At 40.0% G+C, this 26,510-nt stretch overlaps 1 protein-coding gene across 11 annotated transcripts in view; it reads right to left on the reverse strand.

The window, feature by feature from the left end:
* tjp1a (tight junction protein 1a) overlaps nucleotides 1-26,510 on the reverse strand; it is a 122,323-nt gene that overhangs the window by 74,585 nt on the left and 21,228 nt on the right. For 10 of the 11 annotated variants that reach the window (XM_061742445.1, XM_061742403.1, XM_061742428.1 and 7 more), the window contains exon 2: nucleotides 25,154-25,367. In XM_061742445.1, the coding sequence (XP_061598429.1) occupies nucleotides 25,154-25,367 (214 nt within the window). Of the gene's footprint in view, nucleotides 1-4,571; nucleotides 4,721-25,153; nucleotides 25,368-26,510 lie in introns of those variants that run through there. The other variant, XM_061742437.1, reaches the window with a different exon arrangement.

Here is a 26,510-nt window from a genome sequence, read left to right on the forward strand (position 1 = left end):
GTGACTCTTCTCATGGTACTGCCTGTTACTGTTACATTCCAACAGTATGATGCTGCTCACACTGAGCAAAGAAGTAGAAACAGCCGGAGCTGGAATCAGTGCCACTGGGCAGGCTGAAGAGAACAGTCTGAGAAAGACCAGCCAGACAAGAGAAACTGTAGCTCCGTAAAATCTGCCAAGTTCACTCCAAAAACTCCTTATTTACTGTGCAGTAAATCTAATAAATGGTTTGATGATAACGAGGTAAAATTATGTCTGGTGATACTTGATGAAAAGGTGGTATTAGTTACTATATAAAAATTCGGTGAAAACATCCCATGGGCTTTATCTTGTGATGCTGATGGTGATACAGGAAATTGAGAAAACAAAAATGAAACTGCCTTATATTCAGTCATCATGATTAAAACACCTTATTTCCATTAAATTTATTTATATAGCATCTATTACAACAGGAGTTGTCTCTAGGCGCTTTCTAGAGACCCAGAACATGAACACATGAACACAAAACATGTGGAAAACATTTGCACTTTTGTGCTCTTCTACCAGCTTATCTTCTTTAATAACTTAAATGTATCTGAACTCCACAGAATTAGCCCAGTCCACTGCTTTCTCACTCCTTCCCTTTTCGTTTTATACCATTATTTGCTGCTCCAAAGAAAATGCAAGCTTATGAGGGAAGTTTGAAACAGGAAAGTGATGGAGGATGGGCAACAAAGCCAGCGAAATCAGAGGCAGCTTGCTGGAGACACAGCAGCCACAGGGGCAGCTCCTAGCCTGGTGGTGATGAGATGCGATGGGACCCGACCCTGCAGAAGCTCCAGCCAGTGTGTTAGCATACTAATCCTCTAGCTGTCCAGTGCCAGGATCCAGACTCATCAGCTTTGGTGTTCTCTTGTCAGACTCGTTTTTATAACGTCCCACTGGTCAATTCTAACCACTAATGCCCATCACAACGGGCCCTAATGCCAAGTGATTACAGAGTGCTGTTTTAGCATATTTGTTGCCTGAAAAGAAAGAGCCACAAGGCAATGGACTAGGTCCGTGCTCAAAGGACTACCCTGATGAAGTCAGCACAAAGGGAGCAGACCTAAAAGCCCATCTAAGCCACCGCAGTCGTGGTGGGCACTGTGGGGCCTGAGCTGGGTCAGAACTGAGCTGGCAGTGGGCAGGGATTTGCAGTGTCCTATTCTACAGCATACAGACAATTCCTGTGAGCTCATATGTGAGGAGAGACCGAATGTGCACATCCGGATATACGGGTTATATCGAACAGAGACATGCAGGACTGGATGTTTGATTTGAAGTTTGGCTGGGAGACAAGAACGAATGAGGTCCTCGTCAGAGCTTTTGCTACTGCATGTAAGGGAGCTGAAACCTAAAAAAAATGCTTAAAAAAAGCATTGCTATACATTTTCTCTTCTCTTTAGTAAAAGCTGTAACTAACAACTACTAACTAGCTTTAACAGCAAAACCCTTGTGACAATGAAACACTGATGCTACTGTATGTATATTATAAATCTCTCGTTTTGCATCCCCAAACTGGTTGCGACAGAAATAAAGGACAGCAATGCTTGCAACCACTTTGAACTTTGCAGCGCTGAATTGGACGTGTCAAACTCTAAAACTTTCTAAGAACAGCATTGTCTATAATATTTTTTAAAGAAAACATTATTTTTAAAGTAAAAAAAAATGTATTACTTCCAAAAACAAACAAACAAAAAAATATATCACACCTTTCATTCTCCAGAACATTCTGATACTGACTGTCAAACAATTAGACCTCCATCATCTCTGTAACGATAAAGATGACTTAACCAGTACATTACATCAGATAGCACCGAGCCTTCAGCTATAGACAAAAGCAAAATCATAGTAACGTGTCCCTCTTTTCAACCACTTCACGAGCGACTCCCTGTTTTCGTCTTGACACATTTATGCCAGCAGGATGTCTCGGTGTCTTTGTAGCTGAAGGGATGCGTTTAAGATGCAGTTTTAATGTGCGTCGTGCTTGTCTCTCTTTTTAAGTTGATAGCTCCTGAATAAAATGAGGGATAAAGAAAAAATCAACAAAATAAACTAGGTACAAATAAAGCTGCACAGTCTGTGTGAGGCTTGCCTTTGCTGAACCAATAGCAGAGCAGACTCTTGTGTGGAGATGTTATCGGCCTCTGTTTGCCTACAGATCCCGTATCACCTGGGGCCCCGCTCAGTTGAACTAGTGCCACTGCCCTGACCATGTGACGCACACACAGTAAACAACGCATGGAAGTAGCACTGCTGGGACAACAACACCAGGGAACACAAAGCGGAGACTTTAACGAGAGTCTATTTCACTTATTACACCAAGCAATTACCGTGTAAGACAGCTGAGCTCTGCCGTTATTGCTTCAATACTGCAGGGATTTTTTCATAGTTCTTAAACCTATTTGTGGAACTCATCACTCTTTTTGTGCTTACGTGTGCGTCCAAGTATTTCCTACTGTATGGTGAGTGATCTGGGCAACAGAGGTGTAGATTCAAATTTAAATTCAGACAACTTCATTAATCCCAGAAAGGGCAATTAATTTGCAGCTTACCACATCTGCAACCAGTTTCAGCCTCCAAATGGTCGGGGCAGATGGCTGCCCGTTCTCAGTTGGTTCTGGCAGAGCTTTCTTCCTGTTAAAGGGGAGTTTTTCCTTTCCATAGTCATCATGTGCTTGCCCAGGACACGGGATTGTATCAAGACAAGTTTTGGTAGTCTGTTGGTTTCCTAAGATGGGCAATTATAATAATTTGTGTTTTCATTTTCTTCAAATGCACTGGACCAATCTAGAATTAGTTTAATTTTATTCTTATGTGCTTTAAGATGAGATTTGATGATGATTTGGCACTGTATAAATGTAGCTGAAAGCTGAAGTTGCATATACAAAGACCCAAACATACAGCATGAGGAATAAAAGAAAAAGAAAGAAATTAAAAATTAATTGATTTTTAACCAAAATTTTAATTTTAATTGACGCAGTGTCAACATCTGCAAAATGAATGTAGTCCAGTGTAATGAATTTCCTTTTTAAATTTTCCAGTCTTACAATAAGTGTTTCTTTTAAAAATAAATTATTCATTTTTTATTACTTCGTATATGAGATGGAAGATTCTCCAGACCACAGTCGCAAGGGTGTGATTAGTTATATTGTCATGCTGTTAGTCACTGTAGGGCAGGAATGTCAGGCTGTGTGATTCCATGGTAGGACTCGTACGGAGAACAGCATCATGTACCAGAAAATATCAGAACAACAAACCGTCAACCTTAGGTTTGAGAAAAGCAATCCACCCATCCATTATCTATACCTGCTATTCGGGGATCTGCTCCTATCTCAACCATCTTTGGATGAAAGGCAAGGATACACCCTGAACCGCTTGCCAGGAAAATTTGAGAAACATATAAATCTATTGTCAACCCCTAAAAAAATCTGATGCGACTACAATGACTTACTTTTAGGTATTTATTTGACAGTTATATTGAGCAAGATGATGTTATCAACTTTGAGGAAAAATTATTACTCCAGAAAATACTTGATATGTTTCACAGTAAGCCTAGTCTAAAATCTACAGCTGCGTTTGGATGAAAAGGATGAACATAATCCCCTTTGTATTCATATATAGGCTACCACAACATTATGCATGGGCAAGATTAAATGGATTTCACACCAAAATCTTTCCATTGAATGCTCGTACTGAAACACTGAACTATGTGCAGTGTAGAGGCTTTACAGCCAGAAAATGGGCTATAACATCTAATCGTTATGCAAAGTCGTGCTTTTTTTCTCCAACCTTAGAAGAAAATCTGAATAGCAGTAGCAGAAGTCCAACAACACAGTTCAAGTATTGCTTGAGCTTATATGTTTCAACTGTCATGGCAAAGTTTATGGCTGAAGGGAATTTCCTGTCTCATGAGTGTTTGAGGTTGAAGTATTCTGTTAAAAAACCAAACATTAAAACACAGAAGAAGAGAACCCAGAACCATATGTGCACTCCTGCTGTGAGTCAACTTAACTGGCCAACCAAAGTCATCAAAGTATTGAATGTTCCCCACTGTTAGTGGGCCAGAGACATTTTGAGAACGGATCTATGAATTCTCGTACAAACGCCTGAATGTTTTCGTTGTCTTTGTTTGAACCGCTAAGCAAACACTTTGGTTTTATCTCGCCAGACCCGGAGTTTCTGACTTCACGGTCAGTGAATTCACGAGGTCTGAAAAGTAAAATATAAATTTTTCATGTACTGTCATCTACAATATCAGAATAAGTGATGTAAGATGATGCAACTCAACACAAATCAAGTCATTTTGGCACAACTCAAACTTGAAAAGACAGATATTCTTCTATTTACCCAAAGTAGGTTAAAGAATTACCTTTAAAAACATAGTTTATCCCATTTTGTAATGCCAAATATTTAGATATAAATAGCAAAAAATAAAGAATAACATCAAACACTGACAAATAAAATGCCACTTTGCTTAACTTCAACATTCCAGAACAATTTTATCCACTCGGTTCTCATAATCAAACCATTTTTCAATGTTCACTCACCACACATGCATGCAAATGCTGGCAGGCGGTCTGCATCCAGCTCGGGTTAACACGGAGGGACGCTTTTGGCTGTGTTTGTGTCCCTCCGCATGCACGTGCAGTCTGGAAGTCAGTACCCGTGTGAGTGAATGCGAGGTGATCCTCAGCAGTGCACACTGTGGACTGAGAGCAGAGCCAACCTGGTGCGACATCTGTTAAAGCTGTGAGATAATCTACATGACACTGCCACTGATAGAAGTGGAGATATTGATTTAAAAAGCTGCAGCTCTAAAATTAGATCCCTACACGTTCTGATTGGATGGTTTGCATGCACCTCTGCGGTAATGCGAGCCAATCGGCGCGGCTGTGTTTTAGTGATCAAATCTTCGGCGATGGAAACCCCTACAACCACCGACGGTCCTGGTTGAACCTAACAGGGCCTTGGAGCCTGACCTCCCGTTCCCTTCCTCCCGCCATCCTCTCTCCTTGTGATAACAGAGACATTCCTGAGCTCGGTCTCTGCCTCACCGCAGGCCTCTCCCTTAATTCCAGTGGAGTGTGTGGAATGTTGGACTGGAGATCTGCGCAGTCAGGCAGCCAGAGGCCAACAGACGAGAGGAAATGAACAACATTAATAAACTGGGCTTTGTTATGGCTCCTAGTGCTAGAAGCACCTGAATACCCACAGCAAGAAAGACCAGGACATAGGCACATATGCACACTACCCAACGCACAAAAGAAGCGAAAACATCTGTCAAACAATGTGCATATCTGGAACAAGCTAATCCATATGTAGAGGCACAGTTGGATTAACTGTGTGAGGTGCATCACAGCCTGGATTACAGTAAATGTTGGAACGTGCAGTGCAGACAGAGCTGATCAATGAAGCGCTTAAAGCCAGCATGACAAAGAATCATGGCCACATTCTGCTTAACAATTCATGAAAACAGTTTTTTTTTTGTTTTTTTTTTGTTTTTTTTTTTTACAATTCATTATCATTTTGAGGGACATACGTGATCTTAGCTGCAGTCTTTGAAGTTGAAGTCTCTACTCTGATCTGTAGACTCAGCCACTCAGACAGAAAATCAGCAAAATGAGCAAATTCCAGAAAGTCAGAAGTTGATCTGATAGAGTCTGGCCAATTTCACATGAACAAGGGTGTGTGTGCGCAAGAGGAAAAAAACGTAAAACTGGGACAAAAATAAAGCTGCTGCAGGAAAGGTAAGCAGAGCACATGGGTGAATAAAATAAAAAGATAAACTTTGAGAAGATCAAAGGGGAGGAAAAAACATTTGGCAAATGTTATAATCTCCAACAAAAAGAGGGAACACTATGTTCTGGGCGTTATAGTCAGAGGGAGAGAAATGGGATACAAAAAAAAATGAAGGACAGAATATATCAAAAAGAGTGATATATATCTCGGCAGAGAAGATCAACTTCAAGCATAAATCTCAACCACTCCTCCATGCTTCTGGAAGTCATTGCTCTCCATTGGTTGCTGCTTTATTTATGGCTCCACATAAGGGACAGACCATCAGCATCGGTGAGCTGCTACTCCAAAGAGGTGGAGCTTGGTGGGGCAGCACGGGTGTCATCAATACATCCAGCTGCCTCCCCCGAGAATTCAGTGAGTGACAACATTTGAGATTGCAAACTGGAATCGAAGATGTTGCAACTGTGCGGGCTATAATTCATCAATGTGGGATAATTATTGGATTGACGATCCTTCTCATTTTTATTCTTTTTTAACTTTTATCTTCAAGTTCATGACCTTTTGTTTAGACACGGAGGCAGTAGAAAGCAGGTGATGCTTCCTTCCACCAGTGTTTGCGCCTGACAAAGCTGGTGATTATCAGTGTGTGTTTTATACGTGCGCATGTGTGGCTGGCTGACAAGAGTGTAGCTCCTCACACAGAGAAGACAGGATCAAAAGCGACAACATCACAGCGATGTAACGTTCACTGTGACAGTGCCTAAGACTCTGGGTTTGCAGTAATGCGACCTTTTCTAGCACTCACGCTACACACCTCCCTCCCCACCCAGTTCGGCCCCCACAACACCCACCCCACCTGTTATTCCTGCTCACCTGTCTACCCTCTCGTCTGCTTTGCTGTCTGCATCAGTCCTAAGGAGGCTGGCAGGCTTTTATTAAAAGCAAACAAGCAGGAGCAATAACTGCAGATGCAGTGAGATGAGGACAGTAAATCTACTGAAAACTCACTGAGTCTCTGAGGGAATGTTTCAGTGAAAACGAGCCAGAATTATATCTCCCGAGATGGCGCCTCTTTGAGCGGTGCTTTCTGACAATGCTCTTTGGTGTAAAACTGGGTAGGGAATCTAAAAAAAGAAAGACCTGTCTTTGCAATCCAAGTGAACATCTAGATTCTAGCAGCCACATGTGATCATGGTTCAAAAGAGGTAGAAAAAGGCTGAGGCAGGCTTTGAGAAAAGGTGCTGACCCATGGATGATACAATCCCCACCACCTGACTAATCAGTCATCCTGCCCCACCCTCTTCTCTCTACCTCTTCTCCCATCTCTCTCAGCTATCTTTCACTAGGAGTAGACTCTGTGGTGAGTTGATACCTCCCTTTTCAGCGTCATTAACCAGTACAAACCAGTCTGAACACTTCAGAATTGGTGTCCGCATGGTTTGCTTCAGCTGCTTTCTGCGCTTGGTGCAAATTATTTCAAGTGCTCACGATGATTGATGTTTCACTCTGACAACATTCACAATGAAACTGTATAAAACTGTTGTTTTGAAACTAATATTTTAGTTCTCTCTCTCTCTGGCAGATCTTAATGTCTTATTAGCAAATATGTGCACATAGACAATTCAGTGCACACAGATCTGTGGCCATCCCTCTCATTTTCACTCCCTGCTTCTCTGATGCTGCTGCTACTCCGTTTGGCACTGAAATCCCCAGCGGGTCTTTCTGGAATGTCAATTTCAGTTAATTAAATTTACTGGCATCTGCTTTGCCCATGAAGTCACAGAGGGAACCACAATATTGAAAGCATCTGCAAAAGATTTGTCACAAGTTGAACTACGAGTCAAATATGAAAATAAAGTGTATTTGAAATGAACTCGCTTGCGCACGTGGATTCAGAGAAATTCATCAGCCGTTACTCATACTTTACTGATACTTTATGACTCTTTTTTTTAAACTATCCAATTTGTTTGTGTTGCTACACATCTACAGATCCAAATCAGTTATGAAACTACTTGCATAATCTAAAAGATAGTCTAAGAGATGTTTAATTGTGTGACAGTGTTCAACTACAACATAATTTCTGCTTAAATATCTCTTGATCTTTGAGAGTTAAAATGGAGAACAGTGGTGAGGAGGTCAGTGTGGTGATCTCAGAGGCAGCAGAAAGAATTACAGTGGTGAAACTCTGCCCTCTGCAGGATTAAAGCTGCCACTGACCCGTTTTTCTATACAGGTCGACCAGAGAGGAGTTTCAGTGACTTTTCAATGCTTCCTGTGTAGCAAAGACTCCATCAGTGGTCACACAAGTGTACTGCACAGTAGCGAGAGCACATCTGGGTGTTGTGGCAGCCGACTACTATGAATTGTAATTATAAAAGCAAGGATTCAATTATAAGTGGTGTTTTCCATTTATTCATGACTGTAACTCAAAAATATGGTCTGCTTTATCATTCAATTATACAGGTAACCCAAAATAAAGCTATATATATTATCCATAACCTGATTTTTTTCTATTTATATCTTTTTTCCCACTCTTACCTAAAAATGTGCATCATAAATCTGCAGGCGATTCTTCACTTGATGTGCCCTCTAACCCCGATGGTCACTAAGGCCTGTTCGTCCCTGTGCCCTAGAAGTCAGTCTGCAAAGATTGCTGACTCATTTTCCCCAAAGAAAGACACATGCAATGTTGTTTTCTGTACTTCGGGGGGGGGGGGGGGGATCTGCAGTCATTTCATCTGGCTTTGGGCCAGCAAATCGAAGTTAAGCACATTGAGTCAGGCTGCTTAAATATATTTATCTTCACACAACATGAGCAGGTTAAATACATGCATGAAAAGCTGCTTTTTCCCCACTATTGTGACCAAGCAATTAACATGGAAACATGTAAAATTGGGATTTGTTTATTATCTATCATGCACTAAAACAGCAGGAGAAAGAAAATGAGTGAACATCTGTGTAGCTGTAACTGTCCCATCTTAAGGACAGACATGTATACAATATAAAAAAAAAAAACAAATGTCAGGTTGAAAGTCAGACATCTCAGTAGAGGTCAAATGTGTCGGTGTCAGATCTAACTTCAGTAGCAAAGATGGGTATAAATAGGAAACTGCAATCAATGATTTAAATGCATTGTTACAGATTTCAGAAGTACAGATATTTCTGAACTGAAATCACTGCCTTTAACTGTTACAGAGCAGAGCAGGCAATCTTTTCTTGTTTAATGGATTTGGGCAGAGGGGCCATCAAAACTGTGTGCAGAGTACATCCCTCAGCAGGTAGCATCCTGAAATAGCAACCTTGATCCTAATGGTGCACAGCACAGCTCCCGGCTTCTGATGAATCCATCCTGAGTGCCCCCTTGTCCCTGAGCAAGGCACGCACGTACAAAGACAGCCACAGCCACACCAGTGCAGTGACAGGCGGGAGAAAAAACATACTTCTGCGGGTTCCCATTGCCTTTTGTATCGCTTTCCTTTGTTTATTTTATTCACAAGAATTCTGTGCAAATAGACACCACTAAAGCGAATGTTGCAGGTTGGCATCCAAACTTTCCCTAGGGCATCTCACTTGACAATGTTTCAGATTTCTGGTGGTCAATTTAGTTGAAAGGAAAAATAAAAGTCAAATGTGAAATGAGAGCTCCAGGATGTGTCCGCATGTTGGAGAGGGCTAAAAACAGAAGAGAACTGTCTGTACTCATGCAGCAACGACTGGCGATGTAGAGGGAATGACACATACAAAAGAAAGTGACAAAAGGTTAACAAATAGAAATATATAACACAAGCAATAAAAGAGCAAAAGCAGGATTATGTTTCAAACAGATCATATTGCAGGAATATAATTTGTATATAATACTTTGTGAAAATATGTGTTTGGAAAAACTACTAATTAGTTTAATGTATATTATCAAACGGAACTACAAAAACGTATTAAAAAGGGGTCATACCGTGCCGAAACGTTCCCAAACATTTCTTTATTTTGTCATTTTATAGCACATTTATAAGCGGCTCTGCTCAAGTGCTCTGTGTAGTACAGTATGTCACTGTATTTTGTAGCTGACAAAGTTCTGTTTTGTTTTTAGCGCAAACTCCTGCCTCTCAGGACAGAGTTTCAGATTTCCCTGATAGAACCAGCTGTTTTGCCTGGGTGCACAGGGGATGAGAGTTTCCTGAATATTCAATAACAACAAACACAATCATTTATGGTGCCCATTTCCATGGAGAGCCAGATGGGAGGTTGAAACCTGTGTGGCTCATGCCACGTTCACTTCCATAGTCACTTTTATGTACTTTTATGACTCCGGTGTAAAAGGCTGAGATTGGAAATCAAAGATGACTTGAAATTAAAGAAAATTATCTGACTGACCGTAAACCTTTGGAATCGCAAACTTAATCCAACATTTAAAGCAGCATCATCTTCTTAAATGTGCTTAATGTTATACAGCTAGCAAAAGGTAAGAGGGTAAAAATAAAGCTAGTAGAGCACAGAGCCTGTAGCCTCCACCACCTATTTGTTGATTAAGTAAGTAAAAGCAGCTGATTAAAGGTATAAGGAGGAAACTCTGAACTGGATACAATTGATATTGGCAAGTCAGACATGTAAAAAGTTGAAAATAGTAAAAAAAAAACTACAAAAAAAAAAGCTGTCCGACTAGTTCAGGTATGTATAAATCTGACAGATATGGGCAAAGTTTACAGATTGTTTGGTCTTAAGTATAAGTGTCATGGTTTTGGGTTTGGTTAGTTCCTGTTTTATTTTGAAAGTCTGTCACCAGTGACCTTCTCACCCAGTATGAACCTTCCAGACCCCTCAGGTCATCTGGATCCATGTTTTATCAGTTCCCCGAGTCAGAACCAGACGTGGAGAAGCTGCATTCAGCATCTGTGTGGAGTGGAACCTGCAAAGTATCCCAGAATGCATTTCACACCAACAAGTAAAAGTAAAAGAGGATAAGGGGGTAAAGTTGTAACTTTGTATTTGTTTGACAGAATGCAGTTTTAAGTTGTTTTCATGTGAAAATTTTGTCATTAAAACGTCATATTTGTAATAAAGCTTTGAAGAGAGTGTATTTTAAAATTTAATTTGACGTTATCTGAGTTTTTTTATTTTCAGTTTTAGCAGACTTCATTTCTATCACAGGTGGCATAACAAAGCATAAAATCCATAAGAAAACACAAGGTATAAAGTAATGGTTATAAAAACGTAAGCAAGAGCAATACAGTATATATAGTTTCAGTGTTTAGGGTGTTTGTTTTTATAACTAATTAAACATTTATTTTTTTAAACAAAGGTTTTGTTCATGCTTTTTATTTATGTTTTAATGTCTGTGTAAAGCACTGTGAATAACCTTGTTGTTGAATTGTGCTATATAAATAAAATAAACCTTGCCTTGTAAATGCTACGCTTACAGTGTGTCAGTCTTTTAGCTATGATGTGACGTAATCGAGAACACAAGTACGCTGCTGTTCCAATTGTAGACAGCGAGAGATGCGTTCTTGCATCCTCCAAAGTATGTTGTCCCAACTCATACTTCCCAAGTATGCAAGTTCCTGGGAAACGCCCATTGCCTTATCTTTCCCCCCTTCCCCTCTTCTAGTCTGTACTGTGTCGTGCCCTGCGTTCTGCTCTTTTGGTTCATTTTCTTGTTATTTTGTCTCTTAATGTTTTGTTTATGAGTTTTCTTTCTTAAATCCTGTTTTTGGTTTAATAAAACCCGTTAATATGATTGAAACCTCGCTGTGTGATTGATCAGTAAGTTTTAGCGTGACATATTCAATTGGTTTTCTTCTCGACACAAATTAAATATCCAACGTGATTGTATCTTAGCCATATTTGGCTCCTCCTTTCCTCTCACCAAAAGCAGGTTTTGAAGATAGATATACTTGCAGATAAAAAACTCATTAATAAAAATGGAAGTCACCCTCTTTCCCATGTTTCACTCGTGGTGAATTGAAATTATTTTAATCTCAAAATGGAGCAGAACTGTATGAACAGAGGCATGTCATGGGGCCACAATCAAAAAATGTGGAAACAGTTTGGGATATTATTAGATGAGACAGTAAACAGTAAAACTGAGTTCTGCTGATGTGTTACATTCTTCCAGACTTTCCATGAACTCCATACTGCCCTGGGCTGAATGATACTCTAACGAATATCCACGCATTTGTAATTTTATGTTTGTTGTTTTGAAGGTTTTACCTCTTTGTTGTTATCTTGTATGTTGTAGTTTTCTTTAAAGAAAACTTTAAGAGAAAAAAAACATTGGTTTGCAAACTCCTGACTCCAGTCTCCTGCAGTTAGGTCCTGCATGTGAAGTTAGGAGGCTGTATAAGCTGTGTAGTGTGAAAAAATGTTGCTACATTGCCATTACCAATGTATTATTTTATTAGCTTTATTACCATAAACGTTGGGTAGGAGATCTTTTTCAGAAACAATTTTTTGCAATATGAACAGAAATTTTCTTTACGCACCGATAACAAACAAGCAGTTAAATGCTCTAATATCCCCCTCTAAAATAAAAAGAAAAAACAACAAAAAAACAGGGAGCTAAAAACACCAGTGAGGTCTAGTGAGGTCACTGGTGTTTTAAAGGTGTGGCTTCAGAGGCAGGTCTGAATTAAAGCGCTTTCAACTAAATTGACAACACACAAATTTTAATAGACTCATTGTTTTTTCCAACATGTTCTCGAACTAAAATAGTAGACTTGCTGTGAATTTTCCGTTTGTATCAGACAAGAAAGTAAGGTCCCCTGGAGAGCTGCAAAACAAACGTCCATGGATAGAGACAGAAAAATGACATGACTGCACACCATGGCTATTTTTTTCCTCTCCATGTCCCCTTGAACATAAAACCTGACCGTTCACATTACATTAACCCATGCACATTATCACCCTAACCTCACACATGCAGGGCGAAGTAATTCTGTTGCCATGGAAACAACAAGAGGGGTCTAAATTCTGAGCTTGTGAGAAACCAGCACATCTTGTTAGATAAGGCTGCTGCTGCCGCGTCCACGTGATACAAAATGAATGTTGAAGCCATAAATTAACCCAGTTTTCTCTTGTCATATTCACACGCATCTTCTGAAGTGTGTTCACGGTTGATGCAACAGGGTTTCCATCATAGTGCCCAAAACTATAAATATATCTAAATGAAACACTGGATACTATTACAGAAAATAATGAAGTGTAAAACAATTCTCCTTAAATTAGCACAGCGCTTGAATGTAGTTTCCTTCAAGGGTGATAAATTATTCAGAGCAAAACATTTAGGCTGTGAGAAACGGAGTTGGAAATAAGCCGGGAACCAAACAGGGCTGGATGGGAAAGCAAAGCTAAAATTACATCAAAACACCAGAGCTGCTGAAGGTCACTGGATTACCAAGAATAAATGAAGCTTATCTAGTGTCAGCACCTGTACTGGTGAACTGAACAGAGACCATCTCGCAGGCAAACAACACGGCTTCCACCATGAGTGCTGCCGGGTCAGCTGGGTGAGCAAATCGATAAAATTAATTCCACAGCTCAATTAGGTAAACATCGCAACACAAGGATGTTGCTAAACATTATGTATTTGGTATCGATGTTGAGCTTCGTGGTTGTAAGCAAATTTTACATTAGCATGTAATAAACAAAATGGTTCAAAGCGAGAGCTATGTTATCTGGAAGCAGCCATGGCACCCTAAATCAAAACAGGAATGCGAATAAAACATCAGCAATAACAATACAGGGATCTTTTGTCCATTTTCTCTTCATTTTCATCGTTTAATTTTCTACCAATTTTTTTTCAATAGAGCTTTCTTTCATCTGATCTGCTTGTGTCCTTTGATGAGTTCCTACGCCTCGTCTCTGTCCTCCTCCATCTTCTTCCATCTCCATTTGTGAAACGCTGACCTGCAGACTCCCTAATGCGACCAATCAATATCGAACAGAGGACAGCAGATAGCCGGACATACTAATATGAGGACCGACCTTCTTTGATGTATGCAGGCAGACATCCCTTTTAGCTGCAGATACACACACATAACATGCACATACACATCCTACCAACTAGGAGTGATTGATTCATTTAATTTAATTTGATGTGACCAGTTCCAAATGACCGTTTGTTAAATAAGGCCTTCTCACTGTCATGCCGCTGGTGTGGATGTCGTAGATCATCGCTTCATCTATCTATAGAATCAACATCGATCCTGCCTGCCCTTCCTGTCTGACATTATAAATGCATAGGCCACAGGATGAGCTAACATGCGGGGCAGAGAGTATGTCACTATTCAGAGGGATCCAAGCCTTTAAAAAGCTAATGAATCATAGTGATCAAAATGAGAGCCATAGGTTACTTTAAAGTTATGGCCTATACATTTTGAAATATGTTAATGGCAAATGCAATTAGGGAAAGAGTTTAATTATATATTTGATGTCTGTTAAAATATATAACTCAATTTAAAGCAGTAACATCACAATGCTATGCACAAATAAGGTGCTCAGTAAGTAAAATAAAATTACATTTGGCAGCTTTATTCTAATAGCACCTATTTTGGCAGATTCTGACTTCAGCTTTCAAAAACTGAAAGGACTTTCTCTACTTAAAAAAAGATTTTATTTTCATAACAAACTTCAGTATTTATGATTAACTAACTTGTTCTTGTTGAAATTCATATCAAAATAAAGATCTCCAGGTTTAGACAAAACTGCACTCTCCCCACAGTACATAAAGGCCAGTGTTATTTGTCCGAAATAGAAGAAAGTTTTATAGCTTACTTTTTCCATTTCTATGCTTAGCAGGTGTCATTTGTGTTTTTGTTTAAGAGTTTCTTTTCCGAGAAGTTTGAATTTGTAAAGGAGGTGCAGCCAATTTCACACAAGAAATGTTTTGCCTTTACTTTCAAAAATATAATTGGACATAACATGGACTGCATACACATTTGTAATAAAAAATGTATCCATGACATCCTACCTACAAATAATGATCATTAGGAATACTCAAATACCATATTTCAATATTTCCTAAAGGCGCAAATGATATCCCTTTTTTCCTGTCATCTGGTTTGGGATTAGTTTCAGAGATCCAAACTGCATCCTCGATATCGACGGCAATCATTGAGTTTCATTTCAGATATCCATATCTATATCATAATAATAACCAGAACTGTAGCCACACTATAGTATCTAGTGTAATTACAATGATCTAAAATACCCTCTGACACGTGAAAGTACCAGTAATATTAGGCCCATCCATCCATCCATCCATCCATCCATCCATCCATCCATCCATCCATCCATCCATCCATCCATCCATCCATCCATCCATCCATCCATCCATCCATTCACTTCCACTTCCAATTCCACTTTGACAGCAGTAGCCTAGGTAGAAAAGCCCAAACCTCCCCCTCCCTCCTCCTCCTGCAGCTCTTCCAGTTGGATACTCAGGTGTTTCTGTCCCAGCTGAGAGATGTGATCTCCCTAGCGTGTCCATGATCTGTCTAAGCCTCCTCCTGGTCTATTTGAGGATTGACTCGAGTGTCTCGAGTGCTTTTAAGGATTGGCATGACTATTAACTAGTCCTAAAGTCATCTAACAAAATAACCAGCCTCCAACACCACCCTCCACCTCAGAAAAGTCTAATGAATAGTAAATGTTACTGATTTAAATTGTACTTAATTTGTAGATGAAACGTGAATTTTAAATATTAAATATACACACAATTATCGACTTGAACTTGCATTATTTACCATTATAGTATCCAAATTACACCTTATATCAGCATAACTGAAATGGCATCGACCTAATGCTTAATCCATCACAACAATATGCAAATATTATTCAAAAGCCAATTATGCCATATATTTATTCAAACAAGGCCATTATAAACACAATATTGTAATTAAATACAGAAACACATGCAGATGCACCAAAACATGCATTAAATCAAATGCAAAATACAAATAGTTTACAAAACTGTACATTAACAAGAGGAAGAACTGGTGATCACCAGATGCTGTCACCTTGGTGTGTGCAATGGCATCTCAATTGTCTGAGAACATACCTGAGTTCCACACATGCATACAATTTAGTAGTTAGGAAAGGCAGCTATGGGTATGTAATGTTTTTAAGACCCAAAGCACAACAATTTAAACATTTTCCACCCTTTATTGTAAAACTCCTACCTTTTGGTTATAACATATTTAACCACATTCAATTACAACTCCAACACACACCCCTGGCAACAGCTTTGGCAGTTTTTACTTGAAAGGATGATATGTTGTATGTTCTGAATATTTTCTGTGACTCAATAGTGTCCAGTCATACAGCTATGCACTTTAGAGCTAAGGTTTTTACCTGGGAAAAGAATATACAAGAAAAGTTGATTCAAGCTGTGTCATAGAAAAGTCTAATAAGCACTTCCACACTGAATCAGCTTCCCCCAGCAGTACAATGCACCCCACAACAAAGCAAAAACTGCTCAGTAAAAGACCCCACTCCACAACCCACAGGACCCACAGGATCAGCTGTCAATGTCCCACTGCCGGACAGCACCGGACACTCCCAGGGCTCCAGTGTCAATGCTCAGAAAGATCAGAGTTGTTTTGGCATCTCTTGGGTGTACCAGCGTTTACACAGACTGCTCCACAGAGGCAAAAGATCTGGATCCTCCTTTAGTCTGAGACCAGTCACCATTAGAAACGTTCCTCATTGAAATGCAAATCAAAACATCACTCTTTCAGTTGTCCAGGCTGGAACCTGCAGCGGGATCACAGTGACGAGCAGGGGTCTCGGGAGCTGGTATGTCACCACGGACTGCCTCTGATATGGATGACAGACTGCTTCGTAGGCTGCACAGCAAAAACCACGAGTCAAAAGGTCACTGCCAAGATTGACAAGCTGTCTGTATCATAAAATTCTGTTTTCTAGATCTATTGATGTTAACTTTTGTGTGCTTGTTCAGGGTTTTGGAGTATCTTTCATTTCACAGGTTTTTAAAAGTGACAGTTTTTTTCATTTAGATCAAACACTACTTTGTTATACTACTTATGCAATTACACTCACCTGCCCCTTCATTGGATACACCTGGTATATGTAATAAAGTGGTAAGTGTATAGATATATCAATGTATATATTACAGTTGATTAAAGAAGCCTAAGGAACATTTGTCATTCTTAGCTCAATAGGTCATTTCAAAGGTGCAGAGGTGAAATCTAATGTAGTTATGTAAGCTAATTTCATCACTGTTGATGTGTGACATGGCGCTGTAAAGTTATACATCATAGTTGCACAAGATGACCAAAGCAGGAAACTCATTTGGCTGGTGTTTGCCAATAGCTGGATGGCATGGGCTTGGAAAATAACATCAGCTTCCCAAATCTAAGGAAATATTACTTCAAATACAATTGAATCTGTTATTTTAACATGAAAAGTCCTTTGTGCTGCTTTAAATTTTTCCTCAGTAACTGACAAGAAATCTTGAACCGTAAACATGCATACAACACTTCATACTGTACTGCAGGGGTTCTTAACCTTTCTGACCTTGGGGCCCAATTTTTTCAGTACAGAGTGGCCCGGGGCCCGTTAAATATTAACACTGTATAGCAAGGGTATTCAACTTTAAGAGGTCCATTTAGAGAAAATTTACTCAAGCGAAGGTCCAGAACATCATAATAAATATATATATATATATATATATATATATATATATATATATATATATATATATATATATATATATATATATATATTTATACATACATTCAAGTAGCCTCATAGTTGTATCAACATCTGCATCTGACTGTTATATTAAAAAAGTACATATTTGCCCATTAACATGTGTAACTTCAATTACACATATTTTTTTCTCTTAAAAATAAAATAGATTTTATTTTATTTTCCAAATGCTATCTTATTTTATTTCTTTACCAGCAGTTTGAATTTCCCCTTTTCTTTGTTAATTGTCTCAACACATTTTTATAATAAATGAATATAAACACATCTTAACAATTGAACAGTTTTGCAGTTTTTATTTCTTCCCCTTAATCTTATGTCCCCACTTTCTGTCGTTCAGTGAGAGAACTGAGCTCTAATTTCTCCTGACAGGACTTTAAATCTGGTCTGGATGGTGTCAGAATCTCATGCACATGTGAAGGTGCTCATTGCCCGAGCGGCACCGACCTCCCCGGCCGCGGGGGACGCGCCGGGATAAATGATCATGACGCGCTCGCTCGCTCTGGGCGCAGACCCAAGTAATCGATCCCTGATCCTGGCGGATCTAAACGTACTCTGTGCAAAATGAAGGATTTTCTCTATAAATACACACCATTTCTCTTACTATTACACGTACAGCTAGCTGAGGGTCTTCTTCTCCTCATTTGGTCGGGAGTTGCTATGCAGTCCCGCGGCCCTCGCGGCCCACACGTACAAAACTGATTTTCTTTCACGGCCCACTAGATGGCGCTCGCGGCCCAAGTGTGGGCCGCGGCCCTATGGTTAAGAATCACTGCTGTATATAACATGTTAAATCTGGTCATAACCTGCAAATGACAATGTATAATTGGCACATTGGTAACTTTTTTTAGGGTCAGTTGGAATATTTTGCAAAGCGAACTATCAAACACAGATTTCAAAGTAATTCCAAGATCTCCATCAAATGCTCCCACTGATTTGTATTTTCAGCCTTTTCTCGTGTTATCGTTGCATATTTTGGATTTTGTGGATTGGATGGGTTTGATCAATTCTCTGGAGATAACCATTATTGCTACTGTGATGGCACATCCAGTCCAGACACACATACAAAACCAAAATCCAGACACACAACCGTAATTACAGATACTGCAGGCAATTTCCAATGGTCTGTTATAGCGCAGGTAAGATGAACAACCTGAATGCAGATTGCAGTTTCATGTTGTTGTGCCTTGAAAACAAGGAAATGAAGAACATGAGTTATAAGATGTCTGCTGCAGAGGCTCCTGTCTGTCTACAGAAAATATATTCACCTAATCAGAACATCCTGCAACATGCTGTCAAACCATCCTCTCACCAGTCACATAGCTCTCCCGTCTCATAAACTTCACTCCTCCAGCACATTTATCTCTGTAATACCTCTTTTCCACCCTCTCTGTCAGGTGGTGTTTTGGTTATTTGCCATTTCTGATTTGTGGTCACCAGCCAAACTATCTCACCACCAGGGACTTAATAAATGACCATTTTGGTTGCCAGTGTGCATATAGATTACCTAATGCAATATTTTAAGTAAACAAAAGGAACCACCTTAGACAGATGAGACAAATGTACTATCCTTGCTCCTTTATTGACTAAAAATAAAACACATATCCATTGACAATCCTCTAAATTTTCAAAGCGAGGCTTCTTTTGTTGACTGTACTGACCACATCTGAAATCAATACGCTGATGCAACCAGTGGGGCACCTGGTCATGAGTGAAGCAGTCAGAGGAGGTTACATGTGGATTACAGATGTCTCTGTAATGCTACCGTTGTGACATGTAACCAACAGAACGAAGCCTGGCCACGGTTTCCACGATTCGGGGATTACGCTGGAGTGCAATGTTTTCCTTGATAAATACAAACATAATGCAAACATATAAGCAGTAGCCTCCCTGATGGATCCTCCTCCCTGGTTCTACAAGTGAGAGAAAGGAGGGGCAGCAGCTGTGTTCAGAAGGAAAAAAAATAATAGGGTGTGGCAAGTCACAGAATTTAGCAGGACATATATACATATGATCTTGTTTTACAGAAGTTATTTTCTAAATACATCCAAATCTGGCCACTACAAGCACCTTCCCTGGAAGTTTGCCCAGTTACATCACATAACAGCTGTTTTGCTGTTGGCTGTGATGGCATTCTTGCATAATATGGGTCTTACAAATACATTTGTGCTGATCCATATTTCACACCATATTATACGAATGAAAAATCTTAGAAAGGTCCTTTGACTAAATTCTAAATTGACCGCAGGAGTGAGTATGTGTGGGGATGGTGGTTTCTTTATGTTGTCCTTGTTGTGGACTGGTAACCTACTACCAGTACTCGAGTTGTAAAAAAAAATCAGGGGGGATGGTGGATTTTATCATATGGGGACAGATAATTTGTGCTGATTACAAATAATATAATATATTACAAATAATAGCACTGACCAAAACACCTGCAGAAATACTGCAGGAATGACATAGCAGCAGTTAAATGCAGCCTTCTGTAAGCTTTAAATATCCACTGGGCTTACATCAAATAGATCAAAACACAACAATAAAAAAGTTTTCTGAACGTATCAATATGACTCTGTCCTTCACAGGATAAGTAAAATGGATCACTGCAAAAACTCAAAATCTTAACAAGAATATTTGTCTTATTTCTAGTTAAAATGTCTAACTTTAGTAAAAAAAATCTCATTACACTTAAAACAAGACTCATCACTGGAAAAGACAACAATTTTTACCTGTTTCAAGTAGATTTTAACTTGAAATAAGTAGAAAAATCTGCCAGTGGAACAAGATTTTTTTGCTTGTAATGATAAGATAAATCTTGTCCCACTGGCAGATTTTTCTACTTATTTCAAGTGAAAATCTACTTGAAACAGGTGAAAATTGTCAAATAAGTTATTTTTTCTGGTGTTATTTCTGGTGTTTATATCTGGTGATGACTCTAAATGTTGAAATAGCAGTAAAACCACATTCATTGATGAAATGACATAAGGGATGGAAAGGGGGGGTGACAGTTTTACAGGGGGGATGATTTTGACTGTTTTTATTTCAGGGGGGATGCCGTCCCCCCTCATCCACCCTCAACTCGAGTACTGCCTACTACTGTCATTTAGCAGACACTTTTATCCAAAGCGACTTACATCTGAAACACACACACCGTGGAGCAATTAAGGTTAAGGCCTTGCTCAGGGGCCCATGGTGGTTCATCTTGGTTGCCATTCGGGGCTTGAACCTGGGTCCACCAGACTCAAGCCAGACCTACCCACGGTGTACCGTGGCGTTGTACCCAGGATGAGCTCCAGCCCATCTACCGCCGGTGATCGTGATGAAAGGGTGTAGAAAATGGATGGATGGATAGATGGACATCTTTTGACTTTAATCTGCAGTCTTATGTAACATTTTTTTCAAGCATTCATGTTCCCTTAGAAATTGAGTCCCAGATTTACCAATAATTTGGGTCAGGCACGAGCCCAATTAATGTGTTAAAAAGTTGCTCTCCACTCTTTTTCTAACAAACAGGTTAATTAAGTGGTAGAAAAAACAACATATTTGACTGAATCTGAGGATAGATTTACCAGGCTCCTCCTCCATGCCACGTATGGCCACATGACGGCCACCATGCCTGTTTGTACCTCTACATTAATTTGTGCTCCGGCCCTTGTCGTTATTCCGATGGGCTGGAAGTGCTTGTGTTCGTGAATCAAGGCAGTTGCAGGATTTTGTCCACAGAGACCAATACTCATTTGCCTGCTTTAATAATTATAAAACAACACATTAAAGCCACACTATGTAGCAATACCACTTCTGACCACATGGGGTCTTGTAGATCTGCTGTAATGAAAAGGAACCACTGACAGTAGCTTACTGGGGTTGGTTGGTCCAGCATGCTTGTAATCCCACTTTGTCCCATTAGAAGTGTAAATTGTTATGGCTTACACTAATGACATTCACATTTTTGTAATATGCTGCCCCAATGTGGTCAGGAGTAATATTGCTATATAGAGCAACTTTCAAGCCAAAAAGGGAGCATTATCCAGAAGAAGATGATATTAAAAACTGCCAAGCAGACAGTGTTCTGCCACAAGGTTGTGACTAATATCCTGTGTGCTTTAAGCTCAAGGACTCTTTACATCAAGTCACACTTTACGGCAACATGCATTTATACACACAACAACTGAGCTTAAAAGAAGAAGGAATCAATCTTTACTTTTTTTTCTCCCTGTAAAGAAGTCATCGGTTGCCACTTTGCATTAGAAGACAAATGAAGGCAGCATGAGTCTGTATGAAATAAACAATAGCAGTGGTGGTTGGTGCAGCGTCTGCAGTTATGCGGTCGGTGTACCGGTCCGTCGTGGTGAAGCTTTCAATTTAGCGGTCAATCTACGCACCTACCCTCGCCTATGGTCATAAACTTTGGGTAATGACCGAAAGGACAAGATCAGATACAAGCGGCTGAGATGAGTTTCCTCTGCAGGGTGGCTGGACACTCCCTTAGAGATAGGGTGAGGAGTTCGGCCACCCGGGAGGAGCTCGGAGTCGAGCCGCTGCTCTTCACATTGAGAGGAGTCAGCGGAGGTGGCTTGGGCATCTGTACCGGATCCTCCTGAAAGCCTCCCTAGGGAGGTGTTCCAGGCATGTCCCTCCTCCCTAGGGAGGTGTTCCAGGCATGTCCCTCCTCCCTAGGGAGGTGTTCCAGGCATGTCCCACCGGGAGGAGACCCCGGGGAAGACCCAGGACACGCTGGAGAGACTATGTCTCTCGGCTGGCCTGGGAACGCCTCGGACTCCCCTCGGAAGAGCTGGAGGAAGTGTCTGGGGTGAGGGAAGTCTGGGCATCTCTACTAAGACTGCTGCCCTCGTAACCCGGTAACGGATGAGCAGAAGAAGATGGAAGGATGGATGGATTGTTCTTTCCAGGAGGCGCTCTAAAAGAATGTGTCGCTGTTCACGCCATAACTAATCTGAATTCTGAAAATAATTCAACCTCATATAATCAGCTGCTGGATTTAATAATCCAAAATGACTGTGGTTCTCCTGCAGATAAGTAGTTAAGTTAAATGGAACTGCACTCACTTAAATATCATTAGTGGGAAACACACATGTCAGGAAATGTCCTGGGGCCGTCCCTGGGCCCTGGAAAAATGGCAGCCCACTGCTCCTAGTGCAACTAGCGATGGGTTAGAAGCAGAGGACTAATTTGTCTGTTTCGTGAGATATATACTGACAAAGATAATAATACAATTATTATACTGTACACAGTTTTTAATAATATAATTATTCCCTTGTTACTGATGCCTTTTTTAAAAACTTTTTTAAGTACTGTGCCTGATCAAAACATGCACTTTTGAAGTGAGCCACTTACTGCTTTAACACATTCATGATGAAATCAATACACTGTAGGAGTCACTGTGTGGAAGAGGCTGGGATCCCTCTTCTAGGTGCCAGCACCAGTTGAAACTTTGTAAAACAAAAAGTGTAAATCAGTACGTATAATCATGTATGTAAATTGCCTTTGTCATTTTTGTTTTCACTTTCTACCATTAAGTCTGCCTCAGCGTATCACCTGATCCACAAAAAAACATGCACATTTTTGGACTGTTAAAGGAGGTTAAATTACTTCAGGACATGAAGAGAAAAACTCCACACAAAAAGACTGCGGGCAGGATCCAAACCAGCAACTTCCTTGATTCTTAACAGTGCTAGACAGTGTGCATTATCTAACTAAAAGCTCACTATGTTGACATGAACTGATCAGACTGGTGCTGGTAACCAAAAAAAAAAACAAAAGGAAATCTCAATTTGTCTAGTAAAAATAAGAAATGTAACAGCACTTTTAAGTATTTACTTCCAGTCAGTGACCTTTAAAACCAGTCAGAGCTACAATCCTCATATGAGTAGTATTAAATAACGTCACATGTGTCTACAGTCTTAAATATTATAGCATATAAATGAATAATAAGCTCTGGGTCTTAACAAAACTATAAAAACAAAGACATTTAGCTCTACTTCTATCTTCAGTGTTGGAATGTTGTCACGCAAGTGCCGGAAAATGTCATTTTTGAACATCGCATAACAGCAAAGTCACATGTAACTTTTATTCACCATCTGCCTCTACAGCTTCGCTGCAACCCACCTTTGCTCTTACTCCAATGCTCTGTACAAGGTTTAAAAAGATGAGAAAATAATCTATTTCAAGCCTGACCAATGACAACCCTGTAATATGCAGCATGGCACTCGTGGGTGTTTTAAAAAATCTATGAGATACTTTCCCTTATGTCTCAAAATAAGAAACTGACATTAAAGTAGACCCCAGCAGTCAGTCAAACTGACAAACACAATGTGTGCATGTGTCCATCTGATGCCGAGACTCTGCTGTGTCATCTCCGAGCATGATGGAGGCTGCCGCCCCAACCCCATGACTTCCTTCATCTACCTTCAGCCCTCCCTCATGATCAATAATGGATTAACTTGTTTTAACCATACATGTTACTTTAGTTAAACCTAATCTCGATGAATCTCACCTCTGCTTGGACAAGGGCTGGTTGACATGCTTGGGGAGGGGGTTAATACTGATGCCTAACGCAGGCGCACCAGGCAACCCTCAATTATATACAAAAAACCACCCACGATGAGCATGTGCAAGCTCACACACACTGTACACAAAACACACGCTCGCGACTGTCAACCTGGAGAGGAAGGACGAGGGCGGATGAGGAGACATCAGGCTGTGAACATTTATTAAAGAAGACATCTACAGAGGGTCAAGATATAAAGAAAGTAGTGGAGGGCAGAGACATTCAGCAGTTCTGTGCAGAGAGAGAGAGCGATTTATCCATGTGTCCACTCTGGTCACATTAAAAAAAAAAACAAAAAGAAAAAAAACAGCCGCATCAAACATGCATTAGTAGCAGATTGGCATGTTTTTACATCATAAACTGTTGGTTGGTTTCCCAAATACCACACAGCCCACATTAATCATAAACATCCCCCCACAAACACACAGGTACACAACACACACATGCAGGCACGCAAGTACGCATGAGTTGACCAGTGGGCCAATCGCCGTTCTAAGCTCAATGGACAATCCCAGAGCTGGGAGCCGTTTTTCAGATCCAAGCGGCTTATCCAATCATTTATCAGATTAATACTTTTCATGAGAATCAACCAGTCATAGAGAGAGACATATGGAACGTGTTAAAACTGTGCTCATCTGAAAACCAAAGAAATATTACATAACGCAAGCTTATCCTATGTGTGCATGTGCGTGGTTGTGTTAGTCTCACAGCTTGGGTAAATGTTAAATCATAATTAAATCAGTAAGATTAAATGTTTTTTTTTTAAATGTTAGGGGCTTCTTGGGCATATATTCTGCACTGCACATGTATTCTGCACTGAAAACCACAATAATTGCTATTTAGTAAATATAAAGGCAAGTTATATCTAATACAAAACTGCAAAAAATAATTTTGAATCAGGAATAAAACTTTTTTTTCTTTCAGAGTTTTATAAAGTTCCTGGCTGATATTAGTTGAAATAAGTAACTGAGGAATGAAAGCTCTTATTTACACCCTGATTTCTAGGGCAAAACTATTGATCATTTCAAGCAAAAATGAACCAGTTTCATGGCTCTGTTCCTGCATCAGTGCACGTGAAGCTGTTTTGAAAGTGTTTGCGAGTCTTACATTGGCATCAAGCAGGTCAAGGCTGTCCAGGCTCTTGCTGCGGTGAATGCGGCCTTTGATGCGACGCAGGGAGGGTTTACCCTGGCTCACAGGCAACGAGAGGGTGGAAATGGAGGGCAATGCCATAGCACCAGCGTCACAAGTAGCACCTATAGGCTCATCAGAGCACCCGGCAGCTCCTGAGGGGGATGCCTCTCCATCTTGTGGGGTCACCCTGCAAAGCAAAAACAATGATGCAGATGAAAAGCGTGACGTCGACAAGCGAAAGTAACAATGAAATGCATGATGTAATTTGTACTGTGATGGTGACAATACTGGAATTTCAATAATTGATACAATATCCAATATTAAATACCTTTTTGATACCAAGGGAGGGCACTGCAAAAGCACTGAGTGAATAAAATATTCAATTTTTACTAAAAGATTAATAGAACAAAAAGCTGTCACATACATTCTGCACATGTCATTTTTTCAACCCCGTAACAAAATGCTATTCAACTACGATAAAATATGCAAATGGTGGAAGAAGACAGCCCTTTGGCTACATTAATATGGACATTTGTTTTTCCTTTTTTTTTCTTTTATTTCACAAAACACATTTCCTCAGTCAACAAATTGTCAAGAGTTAGCTCAGATCATAAACCACAAGGGCCAAAAGATCAGCTGCCAGCTACCACGTAACAGGCACCATTTGGTGGCGGAATGATGCCACACAAGGTGATATAACCACATCCATTAGATACCACACAGTATCTAATGTGAGGAGGATTTCTCAAGAAAAATCAAGCTGCCAGCAGTGCTTGCAGGTACTGCTGCATATCTGAGGTAAAATGCTAAAACCACTCAAGGAGTTAAGTTACATGAGTTATCTCTTGCTTGTCTTTACTTTTTAAAGGACATCTCCTCCTGTTGGCTGTAGCGGCATGCAAGCGAGTGTGAATAATCGGCTGAATGTCAGCGGGTAGCCTGCAGATGGAGCATGGAGCGTCCACTTGGTTTTCATTACACAGCCACGATGTGATTTTGATTACTACATGTGTGGAATTCCCAAAGTAACTGGATTGATTTGGAAAATATTATCACTGCTTCTGTTTGCACATAAAACTCCTTTTGTGTTCGCATGTTGTCCAGGTGCTGGAAAACCCGACAGACATGCCACACTTTTCTGATGTTGTGCTGGGAAAATGATGAACTTTTAATCATTTGAGAAGATGAAATGCAGATTAGCAATTAACGATTCATAAACAGCTTACAGCCCTCTAGTTGGCTGAGCTCATGCAATGTATTCATACTTCATAGCTTTTGAAAGAGAAGCTAGGGTAGCTTTTATGCTGCTGTTGTATCATAATGACAAGTC

This window comes from Cololabis saira, chromosome 2 (assembly GCF_033807715.1).
Source record: "Cololabis saira isolate AMF1-May2022 chromosome 2, fColSai1.1, whole genome shotgun sequence".
In the NCBI taxonomy this organism is placed as follows: Eukaryota; Metazoa; Chordata; class Actinopteri; order Beloniformes; family Belonidae; genus Cololabis; species Cololabis saira.